General features: G+C 30.5%; 1 protein-coding gene across 1 annotated transcript in view; it reads left to right on the forward strand.

Moving 5' to 3' along the window:
- LOC145296023 (uncharacterized) overlaps positions 1 to 27,204 on the forward strand; it is a 206,871-nt gene extending 179,667 nt beyond the window's left edge. Inside the window, exon 2 of the mRNA XM_080142063.1 lies at positions 25,619 to 27,204. Within this exon, the coding sequence (XP_079998189.1) occupies positions 25,619 to 25,794 (176 nt within the window). The 3' untranslated portion in view covers positions 25,795 to 27,204. The remainder of the gene's footprint in view (positions 1 to 25,618) is intronic.
- The last annotated feature ends 403 nt before the right edge of the window (positions 27,205 to 27,607 follow it).

Raw genomic sequence — 27,607 nt, forward strand, 5'->3', positions numbered from 1 at the left:
CAGAAAGATAACACCCTGAATTTGATTATATTAAAAGCAGAATAATATAATCTTTTTTCTAGAATTTTAAATTGAAAATTAAAAGTGTTTTGCGCAGTTTATTGCCGAACGAAAAAGAAATTAATATATATATTTTTAAAAGGTTTTGTAATCAATTAATTTTTATGTCATTTTAAAAAGTATTTATAAATAGAATTTTACTTAAGACTTATAGTTTAGCAATATTGAACCGCATCAACCATGTGTGAATTGAACACAGTCAACCAAAAAAAAAAAAATTCAAAAGAAAATGCATATTTGCATTTCATTATGTAAACTTCTATACATTGGTTTCAAAAATTAAATTCTATAAGTTTTTTTTGTTAACTACTGGTTGGTACAATTTACCGCCCCATCCCTTTATATATTTTTTCTTTTTGTCTTTTTTTAGCAGATTTTTTTTTTTTTTACACAGTGATCACCACTTATCAAGGCCCGGAAGCCACTCAGGGATAAGGGTTATTGCAAGTACATTACGTGTGGAGATTTGATGAAGTGTTTAATTAGGGGGGCGGTTCATTAGGAATTTGTTAACATTGGACTTGAAGACATCCAATTTGTAGTCCGGAGAGAAGCAGGCAGACGGAACAGAGTTCCACAGGCGTGCAGTTCTAAGAAAGAAGCTTTGTTCATGGAATCCGCGTTTTGATTTAGGCACAGATATAGAGTGGGGGAAATTTTTCACAGTGGATTCAGCTAGACGGGTGTTTTCCGTGAAAGATTGGCGAGGGGGTACCAGGGATTGGAGTTCAGACGAGCACCTGCCATGAAAATAATGATAAAACAAGGATAGGCTCGCAACGTCTCTTCTGTGGGAGAGAGGTTGCAGGGTAGAGAAAAGAGCATCCCCCACTAAACCACGAAGTCTATTTTGTACTCTGTCAAGGCAGGATAGGCTGTTTTTGGCAGCTCCTGCCCAGATATGGCAACAGTATTCCATCCTTGGACGTACTTGGCTTTTATATAGATAGAGAATTGCATCAGTAGTGAGATATCTTCTGGAGCGGTAGAAGGATCCCACCATCTTCCAGCGACTTTGGCAACAGACTTGATGTGCGTGTTCCATTTCAGATCAGGAGTAAAGGTCAAACCCAGAAGCTTGTCAAAACACGGGGCCTCACCCAGACGAGAGCCATCCATCACAATTGATGCCAGCTGGGGATCAGAGCGTTGATGATGTAAGGATAGGAGTTTGGTTTTGGATGCATTAAAGGTAACCAGCCACATCTTCCCCCACTGAACCACGCGCTCGAGATCAGAGGAGAGAGAATCAGAGAGAACTTCGTCATTTACAGCCTTTGATGTGTTGCCGTAGATGGTCGTGTCATCAGCATAGATGTCAACGAATGATTTAAGTATGTGTTTAGGGAGGTCATTGATGTAGATCAGGAAGAGAGTTGGGCCCAGGATTGACCCCTGAGGGACTTCAGTATTTATATTGCAGGCCTCCGATTTTTGTCCATCTACCACTGCTCTTATGAGCCTATCGGAGAGAAATGATTTAATGATTGAGAAAACATTTCCAGTTATACCGTAGCTGGAAATCTTGTGAAGTAGACCCTTATGCCATACCTTGTCGAAGGCCTTTGATATGTCAAGAGCAATTGCCCTAGAAAGGAAGCCTTTGTCAAGAGATTCACTAATCCTGTGAGATATAACCGTCAGCACATCTGCGGTAGATCTTGTAGAGCGGAAACCATATTGTGTGTTACTAAGAAGGTTATTCCTGCTGAGGTGGTTGACTATTTCTCTATTTAATATGGATTCCAGCAACTTACTCATAACACACAGGAGACTTATTGGTCTGTACTGAGAGGGAGAGGACTTATCACCTGAATTCTTAAATACAGGGCAAACTGATGAGGTCTTCCAGGGGGTCGGAAAGCACTTCTCCTTAAGGCAGCGCTTAAATAGTTTCGTAAGTATGGGAGCAAGTTCTGGTTGAAGCTTTTTTAACACTATAATTGGGATGCCATCAGGGTCAGTTGCCTTACTAGAATCTAGGTTCTTGATTAGCTTGGCGACCTCATGCACGGATATTTGTATGTTACCTAGCTTGTTCTGTGTTGTAGGAGGAAATATGGGGAGTTGATGGCCTTCGTCCCATAGGGTAGAATTAGCTGCAAAGTTCTTTGCAAATAGTTTGGCCCTGTCTGACGCTGACGAGATGACCTCTGGTCCATTGATAATGGTTGGGATAGAACGCACAACGCCAAAGTGCAAAAAAAGTCTTGCATGGAAACTTTTTGAAGTTGATGAAGATGATGAGTTGAAAGCCATTTGCAAAGTCTGTCAAATTAAAATATCGCGAGGAATAAAACCATCGAACATGACCACAACCAACATGTTAAAACATTTAACTATGAAGCATCCAAATAAATTGTAGGAGCAAAATAAAAAAGAAAAGGAACAAAAAATTACCAACTAGTCACTCAGAGCAGTTTTATTAGTGAGGGTCGAAATCGCAGTGTGTTTTTTTTTTTTTTTTTGCCTACGTCACCATCTATGTGTCACCAATTTTTTTTTAACCCTCCTTAACTTCAAAGAGTAAATACAATATATACAACTAAAAAAATAATTTTTAAAAATGCTGATTCTATTCATGAAAAATTCTTTTAACTAGAAATTAAAACTTAGGTAAAGATAGCTGACTGACAGCAACAGGAGCACTGGTTAACTACTGAACCACGTGGAAAAGTGTGTGTGTGGGGGGGGGGAAAAAGGAAATTAAATGATGATAAATTATGATAACCGTCTTTGAAAGGCACTAAACTCCTAAAATTTACTTCTTTAAAATTTTAGGCGGCACTCCCCGGCGATTTTAAAACACTCTCTCTCTCCAAAAAAAAAAAAAAAAAAAAAAAAGATTTAATTTTTAAGTTTGGGAAAGATATATTTATTATAACCGAATTCTTGTATGAAGACTGGATCTACTTTATTGGACGTTAATTTGTGAGATAAGTAATTTTTCAGTGTTTAATATGTTTTTAAAGTGTCAATTATCAATTAAATTTTTTTAATTGCGTTTATTTTTCAATTTATTTAAAAAAAACAGGGGTTTAAATGTATTTTTCAAGGTAACAAGCTTCGAAAGAAGTCTAATAAAAAAAAATCACTTAATTTTTAATTTCGACAACCCTGAGAATTTAATTATTAAAAAAATATTGAAATGTGACATTTTTTTATTTAACATTTTTATCAGTTCAATTAATTTTCTTTCAATAATTAATTTCACTCAACAAACTTCACCATTTTTTTTTTTTAATCTTTTTCTGTAATTTTTGTAATTATGTTTGCTCAATTTTATCTAGTATTTCATTTGTTTTTTATAGTGGTATCATTTTTATATGTGTTCCTTTGATATACCCTATTTCAAAATTAGTTTGGCTAAACTTATTCTTCACGTTAGAAACAACGTGTAAAAGCAATGAAAAAGTAAGAAAAAATAATAGGTGTTAACTACTCCTTGTGAATTATGGAGGTCTGAAGAACTGCCGTCACAAATACAACTATCAATACCCAAACAAAAAATCGTTTTTGAAATTCCTTTAATTGTAACTTTTCGCTATACCTACCTTTTTGGTATAAAACACAAAAACTTTCGATTAATGGTATTTCTCATATATGGTCGTTAACTTTGGAAAGGTTATTTTGTATCTACGGCGCCATGTCACATGGTATATTGTTTTTTTTTTCATTACGCACGTTCATTTATAAATTATTAAATTAAATATTTATCTATTTTATACTTAATTAGTATATATTTTCTTTCTCTTCCGCTATATTTTTTTATTTAATTCATTAAATCTGTTAATTACGAGGACCAAAATAATGAATCGTGTGTATTTATTCTCTAATTTTCTTGTTTTTGTTCTGTTATATAAATTCTATTTTATTTGTTTTTTCTCTGAAAGATAAATTCTATTTTCTTTGAGTTTTTTTTTCTGTATTCCAATTAAGTAAAATAAATTTTCTCTAAAATAAATTTTGCTAAGTTTTCCATTTAGTTTACTATATAATAATTTTATTTAAACCAAAACACGACGGTGTAGACATAAAATATCTCTTCCAAAGTTAGGGAACATATTTGGGAACTACCGACCATAAGTATAAAACTACCTGGTATATTTCAAAACAATAATTCCCTCGGAATCGGAATCGTACTTGGTATCGGAATCGTTAATCAATATTTTCCTGGAATCGGAATCGTATAAAAATTAGGAATCGTCCCAACACTAGTTCAAATAAATATACATTTGTCTTTATAATAGAACGGAGGATAAATATCTGAAGCTGAGATTCATGTTATGATGTAACTAAAAGACAAATTCTAAGTAAGGTCATTTTTTTTTTAAATTTCATTATCCTGTGCCATAATTTAATCTCAAGAACTGGTTATAATAATGAAAAGATTTTAGCTGGTTGCATTTAGTTTAACTTGACCTTTTTTTAATCTTTGTAAATTAATACTTGACCTTTTGCTTGGCAAGTCAAGATTCCTACTTGGCTCAGATATGAGCTCTGCAAATAATTTGATAAATTTTGCTTCTAGCTTCTGCTTAAGATTCTCTCCTAATCCACGGGAGATGTCTGAACTCATTTGATGGGCAAATCTCTCCAAAAGTTAATTTCATAATTGAAGACAATAAACGTAATCCGAGTTGGCACTTAACCGAGAGATTCATGTAAAATTACTATTTCTCTAAATTCTAAGTATCTACGTGCTCAAACAAAAATGTGTAGGTGTATACACTATCAGCATTTGCCCACTCCTTCCCAAATTTAATTTTTCATTTTAAGTGTTATTTTTAATGAAACATGATAAACACTTCTATGGATTTATTTACTATACTGAATACAGGTATTCCTGAACAACATTAAATACAAATTAAACCAAGAAACATAATACTTTTGATACATCAAGATAACTACTTTGGTCGCTATCACTGCCAAATTCTTGGCATTCTTATTTGCATCAAAGAGAATAGTTGGCAAAGGTGAGTAGCACTTGTAGAGTGTCCAGCTCTAATTTTATTCGGTCAAGTTCATTTCACATGAGTTTAATAGAATTTCAATCAGCTAACTGCATCAGATGCAACATCAATCAAAGAACGTGCTATTCATATTTACTTTTAATGTACTTTTAGCAAAGTCTATGAGTATACTTTAGGGCATTCTTGCATTAATACAAATCCTTGATCCACAAGCTATGTTCCAAGTGAGACTGCGTGATGCTACAGGATTCTGTTTCAATTTGTTCTTTACCTGCCGCAAATTCTCATCTTTGCAACCGGCAAGAGCTCCACATCTACCATAATTGAGCTCTCTCCACGCTTTATGCTTGATGCGATACAGAGAATTGCAGTTCTTTCAATAACCCTTTGCCAAGCATATGCATAGACCTTTCTAATTGACTGAAAGATTTCAAACCTTCATTCGTCAATACAAAGGACTTTATTCCACTGCTTTGTTGTCCACTCTTTATACACACTGGGAGTTGATGGTGGCTAAGTGGTTAATTACAGGAACTGACAACTCTGTTGTGCCAGGTTCAAATCTAATTGATTCCAGAGAAACACTTTCTCTTAAGGATGTTGGCAACCTTCACATATTCGCTCCTGTAAATATCCAAAGTCTTTCTGGAAAGAATTCTAACTAAAAAGATATGGATAAAACTAATACCAACCTGATTCATACGGAATGAATATGCACATTAGCCATTTAACTTTGTTTTGCTTCCTCATCGGTGGTTTCTTGACAGCAATTTTTCATAAAAAACCTTGTGTATTGCTTTATTGCAGGTCAATATTTTTTAATTTTGAAATTGCTTTAAAACGCAGAAAAGTGAAATTTCGTACACTAGAAGAGTATAACATGATGCCTTATTTCCCTGATTTTTGTGAAATTTAAACAAATATTTGAAAAATAAAGCTATTTGTCTATTTTCTGGTAATTTTAAGTGTATATCACTTTATTGCAGGTTTCCCAAATGCCTAGAAAGGATTGATTGATAGCTAGTGAAGAGGAGCGTATTGTTGCAGGCCTCGCAAAAAATTTATCTCTCATAAATCTAGCCAAAGAGCTTTGAAGAAATCGAAGAACATTGTCTTCATTCGTTGAAAATCCAAACATCAAATGAAGGAAGGACAAAAATACAAGAAATCAGTTTGTGCTCGTGATGTTAGAAAAATTTGTTGTCAACTTATCAAGCAACCGGGCAGCAACAGTGCTGCTATATTTGACAAGGCTGGAATACGTTCCTTGTCTAGAAAGGCATGTTGCAATCTCGTAAACGAAATTGCAAGAAACATTAAACCCATAGCAAAACCTGTTTTAAACCAAACTTTTAAGGAAAATCGTTTGGCTTGGGCTCAGAAATACATAAAAATCAGCTTTGAACATTTTTTTTCACTGATGAGGCCAGACCACCCCTTGATGAACCAGATGGGTGGGCCAAAGTTTGGAGTCATCTTAGATTCCCTATTCCTCATCGATTCCGTTGTCAACAGGGAGGTGGAGGTGTCATATTTTGGGCTGGAATAATCTGCGATGAACTAATTGGACCATTTCGAGTGCCAGAAGATGTCAAACTGACAAGCCAATCTTATATTTTATATTTAAATGAGCATTTGTCACCATGGATTGATGACCTTCCATTAGTGTGTCACCACAAATTGATTTTTATGCACTGCAATACACCATCCCACTCCGCCAAGGCTATGATTCCTACCTTAAGTCATTAGGCATTAGTGGAGAAAATTTGATGACATAGCCATCTTGTTCTCCAGATATAGACCGTGGCTACCTTATGAAAGTTTATGAAGGTGTTCAATTTTTGTTGAAGGATGAAATTTGGAGGAAGATTTTGGAAGTTTTCTATAGCATCACATCATCTCAAATCTGCCGATTGACATCATCAGTTGACAAGAGGATATTCAAAATTATTCTGAAGCATGGGAGTTACGTTGATAAATAAATATTTCCTTAAACAAAATATGAAATTCGTTCTTGTTTTTGATTAATATTGTTTACTGGATATGTTCTTTATTTCATATAAATACAAATATGAAGTTAGAATATTGTTTTATTACCGAAAGTATATATTTTTAGACAATTGCAATAAAATGATATATACTTAAAATTACCAGAAAATAGAAAAAATAGCTTAATTTTTTAAATATTTGTTTAAATTCCACAAAAATCAGGGAAATAAGGAATGGAGATATTGACTAAGGCATCAGTTTTTTTTTTCCTCCTTTGCGTTACGGGTTCGAGCCTGCCTGTCTACTAACCCTTTTTTTTTTAGCACCTCTGCCTACTGTTGTTTTTATTTCCCCGTCCTGCTACTACCACTTTTTTACTCCCCCCCCCTCCCCCCATGGTTCCTTGCTACACCACCTACACACACCCAGGCGCCCCTGCTACTTTTGTTTACCCCCCCCCCATCCATGGAGCTCCTTATTACACGACCTAAACACCCAGGCAACACCGGCCACCCCTGCTAGTCTAATATATAAAAGGCAAAATGGGCGTGCACGTTTGTGTATGTCCATGAAAGGCTTTTTGCGTCGGGCTTCTCATGTCGGTTAGATTCTGAGAGAAGTTTTTTATGCTTCCTAGATCATAATATCTCAGATTCGCAAATGGATACGGTTTCTTGAATTTTTTTTTGATTGAGTTTTAAAAATTTCCCGCCATCCAATTGTGTGTCCGCTGTTTGTTTTCCTTTTTCATATAAATAAAGCAAAGATAATCGAACGCAAAGGCCAACTCCCAGCCTTCACCCAGGTAGCATCTGTTCTGTAATTGGTCCTTGGTCAATGTAGGGGGAAACCTTCATACTGAGACAATTACTATTTATTTGGATACTGTCAGAGTGCTCTCTTTTTGGGGGGAGCTGGTTTTCCTGCATATTATAAACGAGCTTGTGTCTAATTTGCTTTGATGAGGAAGCAAATAAATACCGACTCCTATGATTCTTACGTTAATTACCAACTCATTGAATTCATTATCCTCTTTTTTTCATGTTCTTTTTTTCCTCCTTCGCGGTACAGGTTCGAGCCTGCCTGCCTAATATCACTTTTTTTTTCTTTGCTCAACACACACTTCCAAACACCCGGGCAATGCTAGGCATCCCCACTAGTACTAGATAAAAAGAAAAGTAACTCATTTGGTCATCAATTAAGCTCGGGTTTAATTGTTTGAGTCAAGGGGGGGGGAGAAGTAAGTTTGCAAAGCCAATTGAACATAAAAAAATTAAGATAAAATTCAAAATTAGTCTCTATCTGTTCAATATATAATCTCCAATATTTTTATTTTAACTCAAAATCAGACTGTTCCTTCTTTAATCAAAATTTTTCGATCATTGATTTTTCAATACTTATTGGAAGCATTTGCATACAAATCTAAATCTAATTTATAAAACTCACTATGTCTGTCTGTCTGTCTCCATATTTTCAAACTTTATCTCCTCCGAAACTAAAATTCGCAGAGCGGCGCTAGGGGCCTCAAATGATTGGATTTTTTATGAACTGTTCTTTTATGGGTCTTTAAGCGGTTAAAATAGTTTCTAAAGGGGTTAGTAAGGGGTCAAAAATTTTAAAAATCGTTATACATTTTGTACATTCATCCTAGTTTATTTTTAATCAGTTCATATGCGTGTCACATTGGACAGTGCCAACGTCACCAGCTTTAAATGCTTTCGGTTTCGATTCTAGCTGATGGCATCCAAATACTTTTTTTTTTTTTTTTTTTTTTTTTTTGCACTTTTGAAATTACGACTCTATAATAATAAATACGAAATCTAGACAAATAAAAATATCATATTTAAACGTATTTTACGACCGGGCAATGCCCCCCCCCCCGCTAATATTTTCATATTCCTTTTTGTATATAATAAACTATTCTTGTCTTTATTCTGAACTTTATTGCCGTTTATTGTTAATAAAATGAGAGCGAGTGTGTGAAACGTCAGTAATAGATATAGTATAAAATAAAAGCGAGCGGGTGTCAAAAATATGATATTAGCAGGAAAGAGTGACAAACAGATACTTAGTAAGAGATGAATCACTTGGTAAGATAATTGTAATTTATAACTGACTAGCAGTGAGACCCAACATTGCTTGGGATTGAATGGGGATCAACGAATGTTTAACACTTCCAATGCTTTTATTGTCATTGAAATCACTAAAATCGCCCACTTTTCAATCCAATCGATTCATTGGCTACTTTAGTTAGGGACTCACCATGGTACACCATGAGAAAGCTTTACATGCCTTCCTGCAGTAACTTAGTCTATAATACATAATATGTAGTCTAGATTGCACTGTAGAGAACCTACTGTTGATTTTATAAAATTATTTTTATATAACGGCTTGAATTAAATTTAAAATGCATAAGTCACATATTATGGCTCAATTGTGCTCTAAGCAGAAACATTAATTTCGAAACCACCTCTGTTTTAATAAAGAACCTACTGTTGGTTTTATAAGCTGGGCCCGTCTGCTTGTGTGGTGATAAAACTTCTCAAATGCATTTGTGATGTTAGTCTGTATAAGGGTGTTAACTTTGGTCAAAAGCGGATTATGCCTTCTTTAATCGGATTTTTTGATTATCGATTTTCGATGCTGATTGGAAGTATTTCAGTACAAAACCTATCTAAGAACCCCCCCCCCCGAGACACATAAAGTACATTTGTGTGAAATTTAAAACAAAATCGACCCAGCCGTTTTGAAGTTTATAGGGAACAAACTAACACAGAGAGACGCAAACACACAAGAAGTGACTTTAATATATAAGTAGACATTAGAAGAATTAAAATGGAAATTTTGTTTTCAAATGTAACTCGATCTCCAAACTAAAAGAATACATTAGGATGTATTTTGTTAACATATATAGGGAAAAGGACTTAAAGAAACAAACGTTAATTTTGCTTTAGTAAGCGTTGTGGCCAAGCAGGCTGATGATGATGATGAAGGCAAACACAAAAGTGTATTAAGTGTAATTAACAAAAGTTTGTGTCATTATTCTGGGGCCATAACTGCCACAACATTTAGATATAAGTGTATTCGCTGCGTTTGGGTAATTCCATTTATTCCTGAAATAGGTTGATCTGCTTCTACTATACTGATATAACAATAGAGATTGGAGAAGATATTTTGGTTTATATTAATCAGATGAATTTTCTCCATTTTCATTGATGCGATTTTTACCATTTGTGATTTACGTTCCTTGTAGATTATTTTTTCTTTTAGGATTTACAATTCTTGGATTACTTTATTACTTAAGTTATTAGTATACCTAATCATACTTAAAGCTTAGATATTGTTCTGCTTAATATTAGTTATTTTCTTCTTATATGGTGATATTGCTGGCTAGGTATTTTCCTGTGATTATTAGTCATTCATTGTTAAACACCACCTAACATAATATGCACCTCTTTTAGATGCAAATTGCATTTATTGATAAAGTTAAATATAGATTATGATTGACAGTTTCTAATTGTGTATGTATACTATTATTAATCAAGTGTGTTTGACTGAGCTCCAAGCTTTGATTTCTCCTATTAAGACATCCTTAACAAGAACTTGTCTTCTACCACAAGGAAAGACTTTCTCTTCTTTATTCATGAGCCTAATGCCATGAGAAATTTTCAGGGACAGGGCTTCTTTACAAAGGCCACCTGTCTGTGGAACTCGTTACCACGAGATTGTTTCCTTGCAGACTACAACCTAGTTCTGTTTAAATCAAATGTCAAGAAATATTTGCGGTGAACCATCCTATGAATATAATCAAACTTAGTTTATTGCATTAATCAATTTCAGCTGACAATTGTTCCTATTAACCTTTATTCTCAAGTGACTTTTGACTTCGGTAAATGGTTAACAAAATTAAAAAAAACAAAAATTTCATCTAAATATTAAGATCATGTGTCAGAAAATAACGGATATTTGGCTCAGGATTTGCAGGCAGATACCATTTTTTGTTAGCAGCAATTAGATTTGGTTTTGTTTGCACTTAGAAGGTAATCCTTCAAGACATTACTTTCTCCAGTCGGGATCTTGTTAGAAGGGGAATAGGAGCCGTACTTAAGAAAGCTGATGGTTTCAGTTCAGCCAATTTTTATAGATTGTTCTATTGTTAAGAGGTAAACTGATCTACCCATTTCAGAGACAATAAATATAGTTAGATTAAACGTTGTAACATCTATTTGCGTCAGTTATGGCTCCAGAATCATGACTGGTACTTCTATAACATATTTTTGTTAATATAATTTTTGCTAATTATATGACTGTGTTTGCCTTGATTATTATCAGCTTGCAAGACAGCATCTATACTGGCCTTGAACGTATTTATGGCGCTCAAATCGTCAACTAATGATCTTTATTTAATGACTTCTGACCACTTTTCCATGTAGATGTTATTGTTCTGATTGAGAAAAACGTATGGTCTTTTGATGACAATGATAGAGGTTATCAGAACGACCACAGTGAGCTTTTTTGTTTGATTAGTGAGGTTCATTGTCTTGATTGATATTCAATAGTTGATCTAAAAGGTTTTTTTATTTTTTACATAGGCATCACTGCTTATCAAGGCCAAGAGGCCACTCGAGGATAAGGATTAAAGAGTGTATAGTAAACAATTGGACAATATAGTAATCGTTAGTAATGGAAATTCGGTAAATTTGTTAACTTATATGGAACGGCTCATCAAAAACTTGTTTACGTTAGACTTGAAGACAACCATATTGTAGTCAGCTGGAAAGCAGGAACACGGAAGACAATTTCATAGGTGTACAGTTCTAAGAAAGAAGCTTTGTTCATGGAATCTACATTTAGATTATATAAATTTTTTTTTTTCAGCTTCTGTCTTAAGGATCTGCAAGCTTTCTTATTTTTTTCCAATCATTTAAGATCCATTTCATTTGAAAATTCACAATTTTGGATTGATCTTCACTTACAATTAATGAAAGGATCCATTCACATGTCCTTTTTTTTTGTATTTTATAATGATGTATTTTATAATGATGTATTTGATAAAATTCAAAAGTAATTGAAAAAATAAGCCAAACATTGCAAACACTCCATGGATTGCTTGTTAATTTTCTTATTTCTTTGCTTTGTTTGTTTCTGTATATAATCAAGAAGTTAGTAAATGGCCCGTGCCCTTTAACATATCGATTTAAATTAGTTCATATTATCCACAAGGAAATTAGGTGCTTGCTCTCAACTAATATAATAAAACACTCCTTCTTGCTGGTGTTGTTAATAACAGTAGGCATGAGCAAATATTATATGCAGAAATACATCACTATTTTTTGAACATACAAATAATTTAAAAATATTATTTCACACTTTAAAAAACATATGCAAAAGAAAACCTTAACTTCATAAGCAAATAAGAAAGTTTTTATTAATTGTAAACAGAAGTTCAAAAGCAACAAATATTGGGCCTTTTTATAACATTTCTAATTTTCTTATATAAATAAGATAAAGTAAAGCTATCTTATAAACATATACAGCTAATTGAAAAATGTTATTTTTTACACTTCCAATAAATAAATAAAATTGTACAAAAAAAAAAAAAAGAAAACGCAAACTTAAAAAAGCAAAAACGGAAATTTTAATTAATTATAAATTAAAAGAAATCAATGAGCCTCTTATGAACATTTCTAATTATTTTCTTGTATAAAGAAGTAAGTTATATTTTCTTTTTATGTATGTAAAGTGTCGATAAAAAATCTCCGCAATAAGTTTTTACACCTTTTGATCGAAATGAAATAGTCTGTAGTTTAACAACATATGCAGTTATCTATCTATCTATCTATATATATATATAAGTGAAATTGTCTGTCTGTGTATATACATTTCTCTACCAAACTACTACAGACTCGAGATTTGACATAAGGATTTGGGAAAATCTCTTAATCGGTTTTTGGACAAAAAATTGACTTTTAAGGGGGCAAAGTTCAATGATTTTGACCTTCGAAACTCTACTAAACTGCTCCAACAATTTTGACTCTGAACACTTGAAATTTTAGATGTAAGTTACTTGGACCTGGATCAAACTTTTTAATTTGATTTGAGCCCAAAACAATAAATGTTAAGGGGTTAAAATTGAGGTCAAAGTTTAACAAAATTTGACCTCTGCGGTTTCTACAAAATTACTCAGCCAGTTTTTGATCTAAACATTTGAAATTTTACATAAAGTGTATTCAGACATAGGGCAAACTTTTTAATCGGTGTTTTGGCCGAAAATTTGGCTACCAAGGGGTCAAAGTTTAAAAGATTTGAGCGTTGCGGTCTCTAGCAAACTATTCAGCCAATTTTGGGTCTAAACATTTTAAATCTTACATAAAGGGCATTCAGACATGCAGCAAGCTTTTTAATCAGTTTTTGGGCGAAAATTTGGCTTGCAAGAGGTCAAAGTTCAAAGAATTGACTTTTTCAGACTCTACCAAACTTTTCCGCCAATTTTGGGTCTAAACGCATGAAATTTTAGATGTAAGTTACCTGGAAATAAGTCAAACTCTCTCTCTCTCTCTCTCTCTCTCTCTCTCTCTCTCTATATATATATATATATATATATATATATATATATATATATATATATATATATGCACATAAAGCAAAGCCGGGATGAACTGGTAGTAAATGTATATTTCCGAAATCCTAGGAGTAGTTTTTCAACAAACAAATAAAGACAGAAACTGAAACTTTGTTACATAGATATTCTTGAACTTTATTAATGTGCATTTATACAAAAGCTAATCTCGATTGAATATGCATATCTTCCAAAAATCAGTGTAGACTTTTCCAGTATTAAACTTGGTTGAAACAAATCTCATTATTACAGTGCAAACGTTTTAATAGTTGAATAAACAATTATACGATAAGACCATGTAAAAGCATAACATGGATATAGTTCCATCTGACTCGGATAAATTCGTTGAAGAGAAAGAGTTAAATGGAAGCCATGAAAGTTATTTAATATTGATCTACGTTTATATTCTCAGACATGTTCTGCTAATGGCGCAGAAATAATGCCCATACTATTTATCATATCATAATGTCGGTGGCTAATTCATTGTATACGTTCAATGATCTGTGCCGGCAGTGTTCAATAACTTTTATTACTAGTTGAATCGATATAGCAAGACCTCTTGTTTCAAATAGATTTGAGAATGTTGCCATATAAATACCGAGTTGTATGCTTAATTTGCATTCTTCAAACCATAATATCTTCATACTTATTAACTGCAATAAAAATTAATGAAAAAGCAATGAAATGTCTATTTTAGGCATTTAGGAAGGGATATCATATCTTTTATAAAATGAATTTCAAATTAGCTAGAGTCAAAGTTTATTTTTAAAAATCTGCTGATGTTTCTGTTTTAGCATTTATTTAAAGGATCTATAATATAAATCTCACATATCTGTTTAAATGTATGTATGTAAGTAAGTATGTCTGCCTAAAACCTTCGACAAAGACGACGGATTTTCACGAGATCATTATTATTATTTTGAAACGACCCTTCGGACGACAATTATCGAAAAATTGGCTAAAAACATTAATTCCTTCCTCCTCAACTGTGCATTTTTTTACAAGGAGGGGTCGCTTTTTATATTAGAAAGTCATTCCCTTTTTTCGATTGACTAGCCTTAATTTAAACTTTCACCACTTCCGGTTTGGTGATGGACGTAACGGTAAAGACGTTACGTTTTTTTTTTTTTTTTGTTTTTTTTTTCTCGCATTCTTTTCCTCCTTTGCGGCACGGATTCGAGCTGGCCTGCCTACTATCACTTTTTTTTTGTTGTTGCCCAACATACACCTCCAAACACACGGACAACACCGGGCACCCAGGCTAGTTTAATATATAGGAATAGGAAGCTCTGGTGTGGACAATCTGGTGTCGAATATGTTAGTCAAATTTTTATTAGGTTGGTGCAAAAATGATGTCATTTTTTTTTTTATATGAAGTTGAACGTCAAAAACGACATTATTATTGCACCAACCTAAAAAAAATGAAGAAAAACAATATATCACTTGAACTGTTTTTTTTTTAATCATGTTTTTGCAAAACTCTTTTTGGTTAATTATTTTCTAATTAACTTTTTAAGGATGACAAACTTAAAAAATATTAAGTTCCTTTTTTAATTAAGAAAAACAATATGAAAATATAATATCGGTGTTGACGATTGAGTGTTGTTGTCTATTTTTTGTATTGTTTTAAGTAAACACGTTTATTTTTAAGTTTTTTTTTAATCAAATTAAGTTTTTCTTTTAATCATTTTTATTTCAATTTTATTGAAAGAAAAAAATAGCTTGTAGTCAGCGCTACATCAATGTAGTCAACGTTGTTTGTTTGTTTTTTTTTTCATATTTTTAAAGTTAATTCAGTAAATGTTACTGAATTAACTTTAAAAATATGAAAAAAACAAACAACGTTGACTACATTGATGTAGCGCAACTTAGACACCAAATTGGCCATGCCAGATTGGTCAAGCCAAAATGGTAACACCGAATTGGCCACACCAAAATGTACCAAACCCTATAAATATATAGGTGTATGGAGAGAGAGAGAGAGAGAGAGAGAGAGAGAGAGAGAGAGAGAGGGAGAGGGGGGGTCTATCACAACACAAAATATGTAATTATATTGGCGTTGTGAAGAGGACAAAAACGAAACGATTTAAAAAAAAAAAAAAAGCAAATCTTAATCATAACTTTACATAATGATTTAATGTGTTCCATAATATATTCTGAGGTAAGATCTCTTTATCAAATAGTGGGTGTTTGAAATCGTCTGAAACTAGTGTTGACTGGTAATGTTGTTTTTCATGAAATTATTGCAGTAAATTTCATAGCAACCTGCAGCAAATAAAATAAAATAATTTTTTTTAAATAATGAATCATACTAGTTCAATATATTCGTAATTGTTTAATTTATTTAGCGTGTTATATTTATTTTAATGAATTATTATATTAATTTATTCCAATGTTAAAATTCAAAATTAAATCTATTAACGATTTTTTTAAACTTAAATCTTTAATTTTAAATTGAACAGTATAAAGTGAGTTAATCACATAATTTTTTTAGCGAGTTATTTCCCTTGAATAGGAAAACATTTTGAAATGCTTATCCAGTAAAGTTCATATTTGTGGACGTATATATCTTTTAATTTTATTATTTTTTCCATTATAATTTTTAAACCTTATTAACTGATTATAGATCTATTTACTAATCGTATTACTATATGCAAACATTTTATTCATTTGTTTTTGCATATATATTTTTAATAATTAATTGAAAATCTATATATTATTGAAATTATATATAGTGTTAACATTTTTTATCATTTTATTTTATTTTTTATTCTAATATTAAATTGTAAATCTATTGTTTTATTAAATTATTATTCAAGATTAGTTTCTCCTTATATATATATATATATTTATATAATATTAGTTAGTTTAATTGACTACAAGAACAAATATGGGTTCTTTCTTTTTATTATTATTTTTTTTATTAATATGTAAGTGCTTTTCAATGGCCAAAGGCCACTCAAGAATAATAGTCAATTTAATTGTCAGTTGACGATGAACAACGCTTTGATGGAACCAGAAACAATGGATTAAATGATAAAAACGTGATTATTGCCTTAAATAGCTCTACGAGAATTTGTTTACATTAAACTTAAAACAAACATATTGTAGTCAGTTGAGAGGCAATCATATAGTATTGTTCCACAAATAGTTTTTTGAAAGAAACTTTTTCCATCAAAGTTTCATCGAGTTAGGTACACAGGAAGAAAAACTTTTTATAGTTGTTGTTGCTAGTCGAGTTTTTGCTGTAAATATTTTACAGAGACGAATAAAAGGTTTGGGTTCAGTCGAGCACCTACCATGAAAATAAAGTAGAGAACGTCTGTCAACATCTCTTTTCTAAGAAAAGGGTCTGTAGAGAAGAGAAGCCCAAGAAAACTTTAAGCAAGTGATTACCTAAGACTGTGGGGTGGGAGGGGTGACGGTGGTTTTGTGGTTAACACAGACTGAAGACCTGAGTGTCCCAAGTTCCAAGTTCGAATCGTGTTTGTTCCACAAAAATTACTTTCAAGTGAAATTACAGGAGGAACCAAGTGAAGGTTGCCAACATTTTAAGTAGTAGAAAGGATCCTGGCGAGAAAAATATCGGGGAAACCAATGCCAACAATAGAATCTAAGTGAATAGAAGAATTCATTACAAGAACAGATTGTAGTATCTGAGAATTCTCGTGCAACATTACTTGAGGAAGTAAGAAAAAAACCGAACTCAATTTTATATTTTTTGCTTTTATTTATATACAAAATATTCCCATGTCACTAAGGATCTGAACTGTTAGCTATACTCAACACCTGTCATGCGTTCAGATGATTGGCTGCATCACCAGAAGAAAGAAAAACATTGCATGATTTTTTTTTCCTTTTTGTATTTATAACCTTTTTCTTTTTCTTCCTTTTCTTTATATATTTTTCTTCTGCTCATCCTATGGAGTAATATGTTTATCTTTCCTGTTGAATCTTCCTGAGACCTGTTCCCACTCTGACTGACTTAAATCTGCCGGGATTGGCATTAATCCAAGTGCTGGTCTCTTTCTCTCTCTGTCTCTCTCTGTCTTTCTCTGTCTGTCTGTCTGTCTCGCTCTCTCTCTCTCTCTCTCTCTCTCTCTCTCTCTCTCTCTCTCTGTCTCTCTCCAAACTCTGATCATTTGTGGTCATAATATGGGGAAGATATTATAACATTTTTCTTTAGCTAAGAATAAACCGTCGTACGAACTGCTTAACTCTCAACGGATTTCATTAATAACGTACAGAAATAGAAGCTACCTTTTATTTACGGATATCCCATTGACCAATAAACAGAAGAGAAATGCATGCAGTAATCATTGCTTAGTTTAATATTTTCATGAAAGCAATAGTAAAAAAAAAAAGATATGGAATCTATTAATGCAATTGACAACTTTCTTTTAACAGAGTTTGTTTTAAACAGCCTTTATTTTTCATGTTTAATACGTTAGAGACTTGCTTTAATTTTGTGTTGTTTTTAAAATACATTTTTGCTTTGCTGAACGCATTCGTATGCAAGGAAATCTATCAAAATATAGTTTTCTACATTCTTTTATTTTTTCATTTTGTTAGATAGTTCTACCATATTATATTGACACACACACACACACACACATATATATATATATATATATATATATATATATATATATATATATATATGTATGTATAGTGATGGGCTGATTCCACTATTTTCCCAATTCCAATGCAATTACCGATTTAATACCAAATTGTTATTTTTACAATATTTAAAATATGTGCACATAAATACACATGTATGTGCATATATTTTCTCAAATGTAAAAACACACATGTGGTGGTGGTGGTGGTGGTGGTGGGGAGTCTTTAGCTTTTAGCATTATTGGTAGTTGAAAATAAATATTTATTTTGTTATTACTAATATATATATCTATAAAAGTGAACGTGTCTGTCTGTCTGTCTGTCTGTGTACATTTCCCTACGCAATAACTCTGTCAATTTTTAGTCTATAGACTCGAAATTTGAATACCGGGTACTGAGATTTGGGAAAATCGATGTGACGGGTGTCAGCCAGAAATTTGGCTGTTAAAGGGTCAAATTTCAACGATTTGACCTTTAAGAACTCTACCAAACTCCTCCGACAATTTTGGGTCTAGACACTTGAAATTTTAGATTTAGGTTCCTTGAACCTGGATCTAACTTAATAAAGTGATTTGAGCCCGAAACAATAAATTTTAAGGGGTCATAATAGGGGTCAAAGTTTTAAAAAATTAACCATTTTTTTAATTTATTTTCTTTTTTTTGCATAGCATACACCTCCAAACACCCGAGCAACGCCGGGCACCCCTGCTAGTATATATATAAATTCAATGTGTGTTCCATATAAAACGAGAAGTTAGAGAGTCTACATAAAATCTAAAAATGGATTCTCATGTAAAATTTACTGGAAGAGACAATCTTTGAATATTCTTCTTTGAGAGCTAAACTTTAAATTTCAAATATATTCGATTTCGAGACATTATATGTCATACATATAAAATTCTCCAGAGAAGAAAATGGAAATAGTCTTGAATGTCCAAGTTATCCTCTATCTGCTGAATATGCCCCCAAATCTAAACTCTTTAAAACTTCAAAATATCCAATTGTAATGAAATTAAAAAAACACGTATGAGAAACTAATTCAGTTTTTCAACATTTCAACTTCTTCCGTAGGCTTAACGAGAGATAGTGTGAGGTTGTAAAAACCAAGAAAGTAATATGGTGTTATGGGCGTAATGAAAAAGAACATAATAGTGATTCTTCTTGCTAGTCTATTTATAAGCGTTAATTTAAGAGTATCCACAAACATGTGAATAGCTCAGTGGGTAAGATGTCAGGTTAACAACATCAAAGTTGTTTTTAAATAAAACTGTTCTTAATATGATGTTGCATATGATGCTATCCCAAACTCAAATAAGGGTAACTCTACTAATGTGTGCGTGTGTGTGTGTATATATATATATATATATATATATATATATATATATATAGTCATTCACATACAATACTGTTTCGTTGTTTCACAGCTCATCAGTGCGGCTAGACAAGCAACTACCTCAATCCAGGATCGAAACCCGATCGCCCAAACGACAGTCGGAGTTTCTAAACGTTGCGCTAAACGGGCAGTGAAGTGACAATGTTTAGACATTGTCCAAAGTACCTAAGCTCAATTTGTTTACACAAAGAGCATCGCTTCATACGCTAATGGTAATTTGTATATCACTTCCCAAATGCTCAACCTAAGATAGGGAGCATTATGTTTGACAATACAAATTATATACCGGTGTATATGAATTTATTTGTCAGTTCAATAAGGAAAAAACATCAATATGTTGATAATTTTTTTCATATGTTTAAGCTCCACCTTACATGTTGGGCTTTTTATATCTTGATAAGTCTCCATTTAAAGAATCCTTCATTATTTCTTTGATCCCCTCAAATATATAACAAGTAGAAACCCGGGATACGGCATCAAAAATTAGTAACAAAATACTGTACAGTATATAATACACATGTATGTAATCAAATAACATTATAAATAACACCGTAAGGCGAGGTAAATACCGTAACAAGGGGCCGGAAAAACATATTCCACATAGTAACCTGTAAAAAACGTATCCTAGGGCCACTGTATCTCTGGGTTCTACTGTATATATATATATATATATATATATATATATATATATATATATGTATGTAGATAGGCTCCTTCAGTCTTTGACAGACTGTGGATAGCCACGTAGGGGTGTCTGCATGTGAAATTTCTTGTGGCATGTGGTGTGCAATCATTAACCATACCTCTCTTGAGTCGACATTATTAAATACTAGTGGCAAGTGAAGTGTATGTACGACTTGTTCGTTCTGAAACAGAACAAAATCATACTTTTCACAACAAATATATTTTCAAATATTGAACTGGTATTTTATTTTCTTCAATTTATTCATCCAGAAGAAGTCTTACAATAAAGACGAAAGGTTGATGGACATACAACTTGGTCTGTTCCCGTTTCATCTCCCTATCTCGTCAAAATACTATTTCCATTTCTCTCTCTCTCACACACACATATATATAAAGAATACACATTCAAAGACTAGTAAAATTAATCTTTACTATTGTATGTATCAGTAAAAAGATTAAAATCAATATATTACTAAACCTTATAACAAGACAAGAATCCTTATTTGAATTTGGATCATAATCAATTATGATTTTGATTGAAGAAAATGCCTACAAATGAAAGCTTAAGGATTCTTAAGAAGAAATCGAAATTCAATGAATCTAGTTTAATTGGTGTCTGTAGGTCAGCATTAGTGTAAATATGAAACATGCCCTTAAATACACAGACAGACCTGTTATTAGGAAGAAGAATGAGATGATTTAATTGAAACATTCAAAGTGATTAATGGCAGCTCTAATTATAGTCAACATTTTTTTTTTTTTAAGGTTATTGTTATGGCAAATTTCAAAACCTGGATCTATTAACTAATTGATTATTTTTTGCTAATAAAGCAACATACATTTTGGAACAAGTTGCCATATGATATCAAAAACGCGCATAATATAGAATATTTAAAGAAGAATTCGATAAATTAATAAGTAATGGTAACAAAAGGAAGTAAGAGGGCATGTTTGGCAACTATCAGATGTAATATTTAATAGAATTTCATTTGTTTATTGATGATCCTATTATTTGAATTCTTTAGACTACTGTTCTCATCTTGAGTGTTATTCGCACAACGTTTCGGTTGATGTAACTCCTGATTTACTTAAGGAGTATCTTGTTAAAATTGGTAATCTACATGGAACCTTGAACGGAACCCCTTATTAAATACATGGAGTAGTATACTCTCTCTCTCTCTGTCAGCCATAACCGGGTAAAAATCCTAAATACTTTGCAATTGTATTTCGAATGTTTCCTGCATTGAAGATTGAAACTTCAATATTCAGAAGAGTGTAACTTATAACTAAATTTTATCAAGTATTTTATCCGCTACAATGTTGGCAACACTCAAAAGACAATTGCATATTAATTAGAACTTCTACCCGATCATGGCTGGCAGAATCAGAGCATGCTACCTTTATGGATTAAATAATGTGTTTTGTTTGAAATTCCATGCAGATTCCTGAGTTTGACGAAGATTCCAGAATTTGACAAAATACACCTGAAGAAGGTCGGAGGTTACATCATTCTAAAAAAAAAAAAAACTACTAAAGATGAGAACTGTAGTCCGAATCATTCAAATGATATGAATTATCAATTTTCATCTAAAAAATTCAGAAACATAATATTTATTGATATTAGTTCTGTGCTAGGGATTTTTATCATCAGACCCCCAAAATGAACAGATTAGACCATTCATGTAATGACCTGATCCCTATTGATTGAAGTATGATGCTAGTTCTGTGCAGTTCTAGGAGATCTAACCTGCAAGCTTTGCTTTCTCTCTTTGAGAAGGAGCTAGTTTATTGCCAATCGCCTGAGGCGCCCTTATCGGTGAATGCCGAGAGGGATGCCCAGGCACTTTTTGCAGGTTAGAGTGTCCGTCTTTCGAGGTACTGACTTCTCAATCCCACTTTCCGACCCTAGTGTTACAGTTCTTGCAGTAGAGAAAAGTAAACACATATTATTTTAATAGTGTAAATGTTAAACTAAAAAAAAAAATGCATATAATTTTAATAGTGTAAATGTTAAACTGAAAAAAAATACATATTATTTTAATAGTGTAAATGTTAAACTAAAAAAAAATGCATATTATTTTAATAGTGTAAATGTTAAACTAAAAAAAATACATATTATTTTAATAGTGTAAATGTTAAACTAAAAAAAATGCATATTATTTTAATAGTGTAAATGTTAAACTAAAAAAAAATACATATTATTTTAATAGTGTAAATGTTAAACTAAAAAAAAATACATATTATTTTAATAGTGTAAATGTTAAACTGAAAAAAATACATATTATTTTAATAGTGTAAATGTTAAACTAAAAAAAAATACATATTATTTTAATAGTGTAAATGTTAAACTGAAAAAATACATATTATTTTAATAGTGTAAATGTTAAGCTAAAAAAATACATATTATTTTAATAGTGTAAATGTTAAACTGAAAAAAAATACATATTATTTTAATAGTGTAAATGTTAAACTAAAAAAAAATACATATTATTTTAATAGTGTAAATGTTAAACTAAAAAAAATACATATTATTTTAATAGTGTAAATGTTAAACTAAAAAAATACATATTATTTTAATAGTGTAAATGTTAAACTGAAAAAAATACATATTATTTTAATAGTGTAAATGTTAAACTAAAAAAAGATACATATTATTTTAATAGTGTAAATGTTAAACTAAAAAAATACATATTATTTTAATAGTGTAAATGTTAAACTAAAAAAAATACATATTATTTTAATAGTGTAAATGTTAAACTAAAAAAAATACATATTATTTTAATAGTGTAAATGTTAAACTAAAAAAAATACATATTATTTTAATAGTGTAAATGTTAAACTAAAAAAAATACATAGTATTTTAATAGTGTAAATGTTAAACTAAAAAAAAATACATATTATTTTAATAGTGTAAATGTTAAACTAAAAAAATACATATTATTTTAATAGTGTAAATGTTAAACTAAAAAAATACATATTATTTTAATAGTGTAAATGTTAAACTAAAAAAAATACATATTATTTTAATAGTGTAAATGTTAAACTAAAAAAATACATATTATTTTAATAGTGTAAATGTTAAACTAAAAAAAAATACATAGTATTTTAATAGTGTAAATGTTAAACTAAAAAAAATACATATTATTTTAATAGTGTAAATGTTAAACTGAAAAAAAAATACATATTATTTTAATAGTGTAAATGTTAAACTAAAAAAAATACATATTATTTTAATAGTGTAAATGTTAAACTAAAAAAAAACACATATTATTTTAATAGTGTAAATGTTAAACTAAAAAAAAACACATATTATTTTAATCGTGTAAATGTTAAACTAAAAAAAATACATATTATTTTAATAGTGTAAATGTTAAGCTAAAAAAATACATATTATTTTAATAGTGTAAATGTTAAACTGAAAAAAAAAATACATATTATTTTAATAGTGTAAATGTTAAACTAAAAAAAAATACATATTATTTTAATAGTGTAAATGTTAAACTAAAAAAAATAAATATTATTTTAATAGTGTAAATGTTAAACAAAAAAAATACATATTATTTTAATAGTGTAAATGTTAAACTAAAAAAAAATACATATTATTTTAATAGTGTAAATGTTAAACTAAAAAAAATATACATATTATTTTAATAGTGTAAATGTTAAACTGAAAAAAATACATATTATTTTAATAGTGTAAATGTTAAACTAAAAAAAAATACATATTATTTTAATAGTGTAAATGTTAAACTAAAAAAAAATACATATTATTTTAATAGTGTAAATGTTAAACTAAAGAAAAATACATATTATTTTAATAGTGTTAATGTTAAACTAAAAAAAAATACATATTATTTTAATAGTGTAAATGTTAAACTAAAAAAAATACATATTATTTTAATAGTGTAAATGTTAAACAAAAAAAATACATATTATTTTAATAGTGTAAATGTTAAACTAAAAAAATACATATTATTTTAATAGTGTAAATGTTAAACTAAAAAAAATAAATAGTATTTTAATAGTGTAAATGTTAAACTAAAAAAATACATATTATTTTAATAGTGTAAATGTTAAACTAAAAAAAATACATATTATTTTAATAGTGTAAATGTTAAACTAAAAAAAATACATATTATTTTAATAGTGTAAATGTTAAACTAAAAAAATACATATTATTATAATAGTGTAAATGTTAAACTGAAAAAAATACATATTATTTTAATAGTGTAAATGTTAAACTAAAAAAAATACATATTATTTTAATAGTGTAAATGTTAAACAAAAAAAATACATATTATTTTAATAGTGTAAATGTTAAACTAAAAAAAAATACATATTATTTTAATAGTGTAAATGTTAAACTAAAAAAAATATACATATTATTTTAATAGTGTAAATGTTAAACTGAAAAAAATACATATTATTTTAATAGTGTAAATGTTAAACTAAAAAAAAAATACATATTATTTTAATAGTGTAAATGTTAAACTAAAAAAAATACATATTATTTTAATAGTGTTAATGTTAAACTAAAAAAAAATACATATTATTTTAATAGTGTAAATGTTAAACTAAAAAAAATACATATTATTTTAATAGTGTAAATGTTAAACAAAAAAAATACATATTATTTTAATAGTGTAAATGTTAAACTAAAAAAAATACATATTATTTTAATAGTGTAAATGTTAAACTAAAAAAAAATACATATTATTTTAATAGTGTAAATGTTAAACTAAAAAAATACATATTATTTTAATAGTGTAAATGTTAAACTGAAAAAAAAAACAGCTAAAAAAACAACAAAAAAAAAACAAAAAAAAAACAAAAAAAAAAAACAAAAAAAACGGGAGATCTGCCCAAAGAGGCTTGTCAAACATAAATTATAGTTTAAAGAATTCGTATAAAAATATAATCATTTTATCCCATTCTTCTTAAAACAAAGGCTGTCATGTTCAACTTCGTTTGTAGCCTGTTTGCCATGTTGGTGGAAGATTCCAACAAGCAACCTGTATAAGCTCGCCTATTAGTAGCTATGTAAACAAGGAATCTTTTCTTTATATTTCTTTGCTTAATCTCACAAGATTTTTCTGATATTTATATCTTATTATTAAGATAACCCCCTTCACGCCCAAAAGTTCGTCTCTCTTCATGTGATCTTATCTTTCTTGTATGTTTTCACTTTGAAAAAATACTCTATGAACATTTTTCTTTACCTTTTTTTATTCATAAATATCTTTTACTTATTTTTGTTTTCTTCTATTTTTCCACTTTCAGGAATTAAATCTTTGGATGAGTGTGTCTCTCTAAACGTGAAAGATCATGCAAGTTTTACAGGTCTGTCTTCACACGAGTTAGATAAAATCAAAAACGCTGTTGCTCTACTGGACGAAGAGAAACAGTTAGAGACGTGGCTACAGAAGAGAGGACTTACCAATTATTTGTCAAGGTAAGTTAATTTAGTACCTAAGTATCTTCAGTTGTTTATACTTTTTCTTCTTTTTTCTAATTTAAGTGTTTGCACTGGATTTTTCATTCAGATTTTGTTTCATTGTGACAGTTATACACTGACCAATGAGTTGCACCATCTGTCGCCAGGTTACCTTATGCCACATTAAAACAAAACGTTAAGCAGATTTAGGTTTACGAACAATGAAAAAAATAATCTCAAAGCTTTTAATTGTTTTTTTTTTCTACTGCGTTTATCTTGCAAAATGGTGTCTACACTGGAGTTTTCGTCCAAATTTGTTTGATTGTGAGAGTTATACTTCAGCCAATGAGTCGCACCATCCGTCAGCAGACTACCTTATTTCACATTATGACAAAATTTGAACCAATTCTAGAATGAAGAACAATGAAAAAAAAATGACACAGCGTCAAATTATTTATACTTTTCTTGGTCTTTTGCATTTATCCTGCAAAGTGGTCTCTGCACTAGTGATGCCAATATTTTTTCCGATTCTGATACAATTACAATCCTGTTCTACAGTCTCGATTTCAATATAATTACTACTTTCAATTCTTTTAACTTCATAAATATAGTTTTTTTTTTTTTGGCGGGAGGGGGGGGGTTGGATTATTGTAAATACCTATGTAACATGTGCATATATTTTCACAAATGTAAAAATACATTATAGATCTATAGATTGTTCTAGTAGTTAAAAATCATTGCATCGTTAGGAGCCATGGAAAATTAAGTTTTAAACGAGAAGAAACAAAAATAATAAAAGGAATCACTTTTGGTATTGGAAAATGGGCACATTTTTTTTTTTTTTTGATGCCCTCAAAATTTCCAATCTTTCCAAATTCCTGATGTCAGATTCATGACCTCAACTCTGTATTTTCCATCCTGATTTATTTGATTGTGACAGTTATATCCAGACCGATGATCTGCACCATCTATCGTCACCAATCTATGGTTCCTTCCTGTAAAACCTTCAGAGTGAGTACTTATTTAGTTACCACCACTGCAATTAAGGACCAAACGTAATTTCTATGAACAAATCTTTTTTCCAAGAGTTTCCCATTTGTGGAATACAAGACCATGGAAGTGCTTCACTGCTGACTACAACATAGTCGTCTTTAAATCCAATGTAAACCATAAGCCATAGGTTCTGCTACACAGAAACAGAGTGTGAGCCACCTGCCATCCAATTGTAAGATTTTCTTGGAAAATGGCTACTATACGACCCAACACGATGAAGTGTGTAAATATCTCCACTGGACGATCTGTAAAATAATGAATATCGAATGCAGCAGCAAATCCTGGTAATATATACCGAAAGAACAGTCGGAAATGTCGTACAGCATCCACTGTACCTAGAAAACGAAGCCATAAAATCTGACACAGTGATATGAAAAAAGGAGAAAGAAATAACCTTAGTAGAAGTTAGTGTCCCCAATGAACATTATATATATATATATATATATATATATATATATATATATATGTATATATATATATATATATATATATATATATATATATATATATATATGGCGTGTAATCAGAAGTCGTATGTAAACTAATTTTATCAGTTGATGTCTGAAATTTGAAGACAGGAATATTTAACTGTAACCATGTTTCAATATTGATATTTTGGATTTAATCACTTGACCCTTATGGAGTGACATTCTGCTTGATTGTTCAATATGAAAACATAGTGAATGGACATTTAGTTTTTGCCTGAGGAAATCGAGCTTATCAAAACTATGATATAGTAGATATAGTGGATATGTAGCTATGACATGTTTGCATGAATAAAA

Source organism: Euprymna scolopes, chromosome 16 (genome assembly GCF_053919585.1).
Source record: "Euprymna scolopes isolate OS-2025 chromosome 16, ASM5391958v1, whole genome shotgun sequence".
NCBI classification, from domain to species: domain Eukaryota; kingdom Metazoa; phylum Mollusca; class Cephalopoda; order Sepiida; family Sepiolidae; genus Euprymna; species Euprymna scolopes.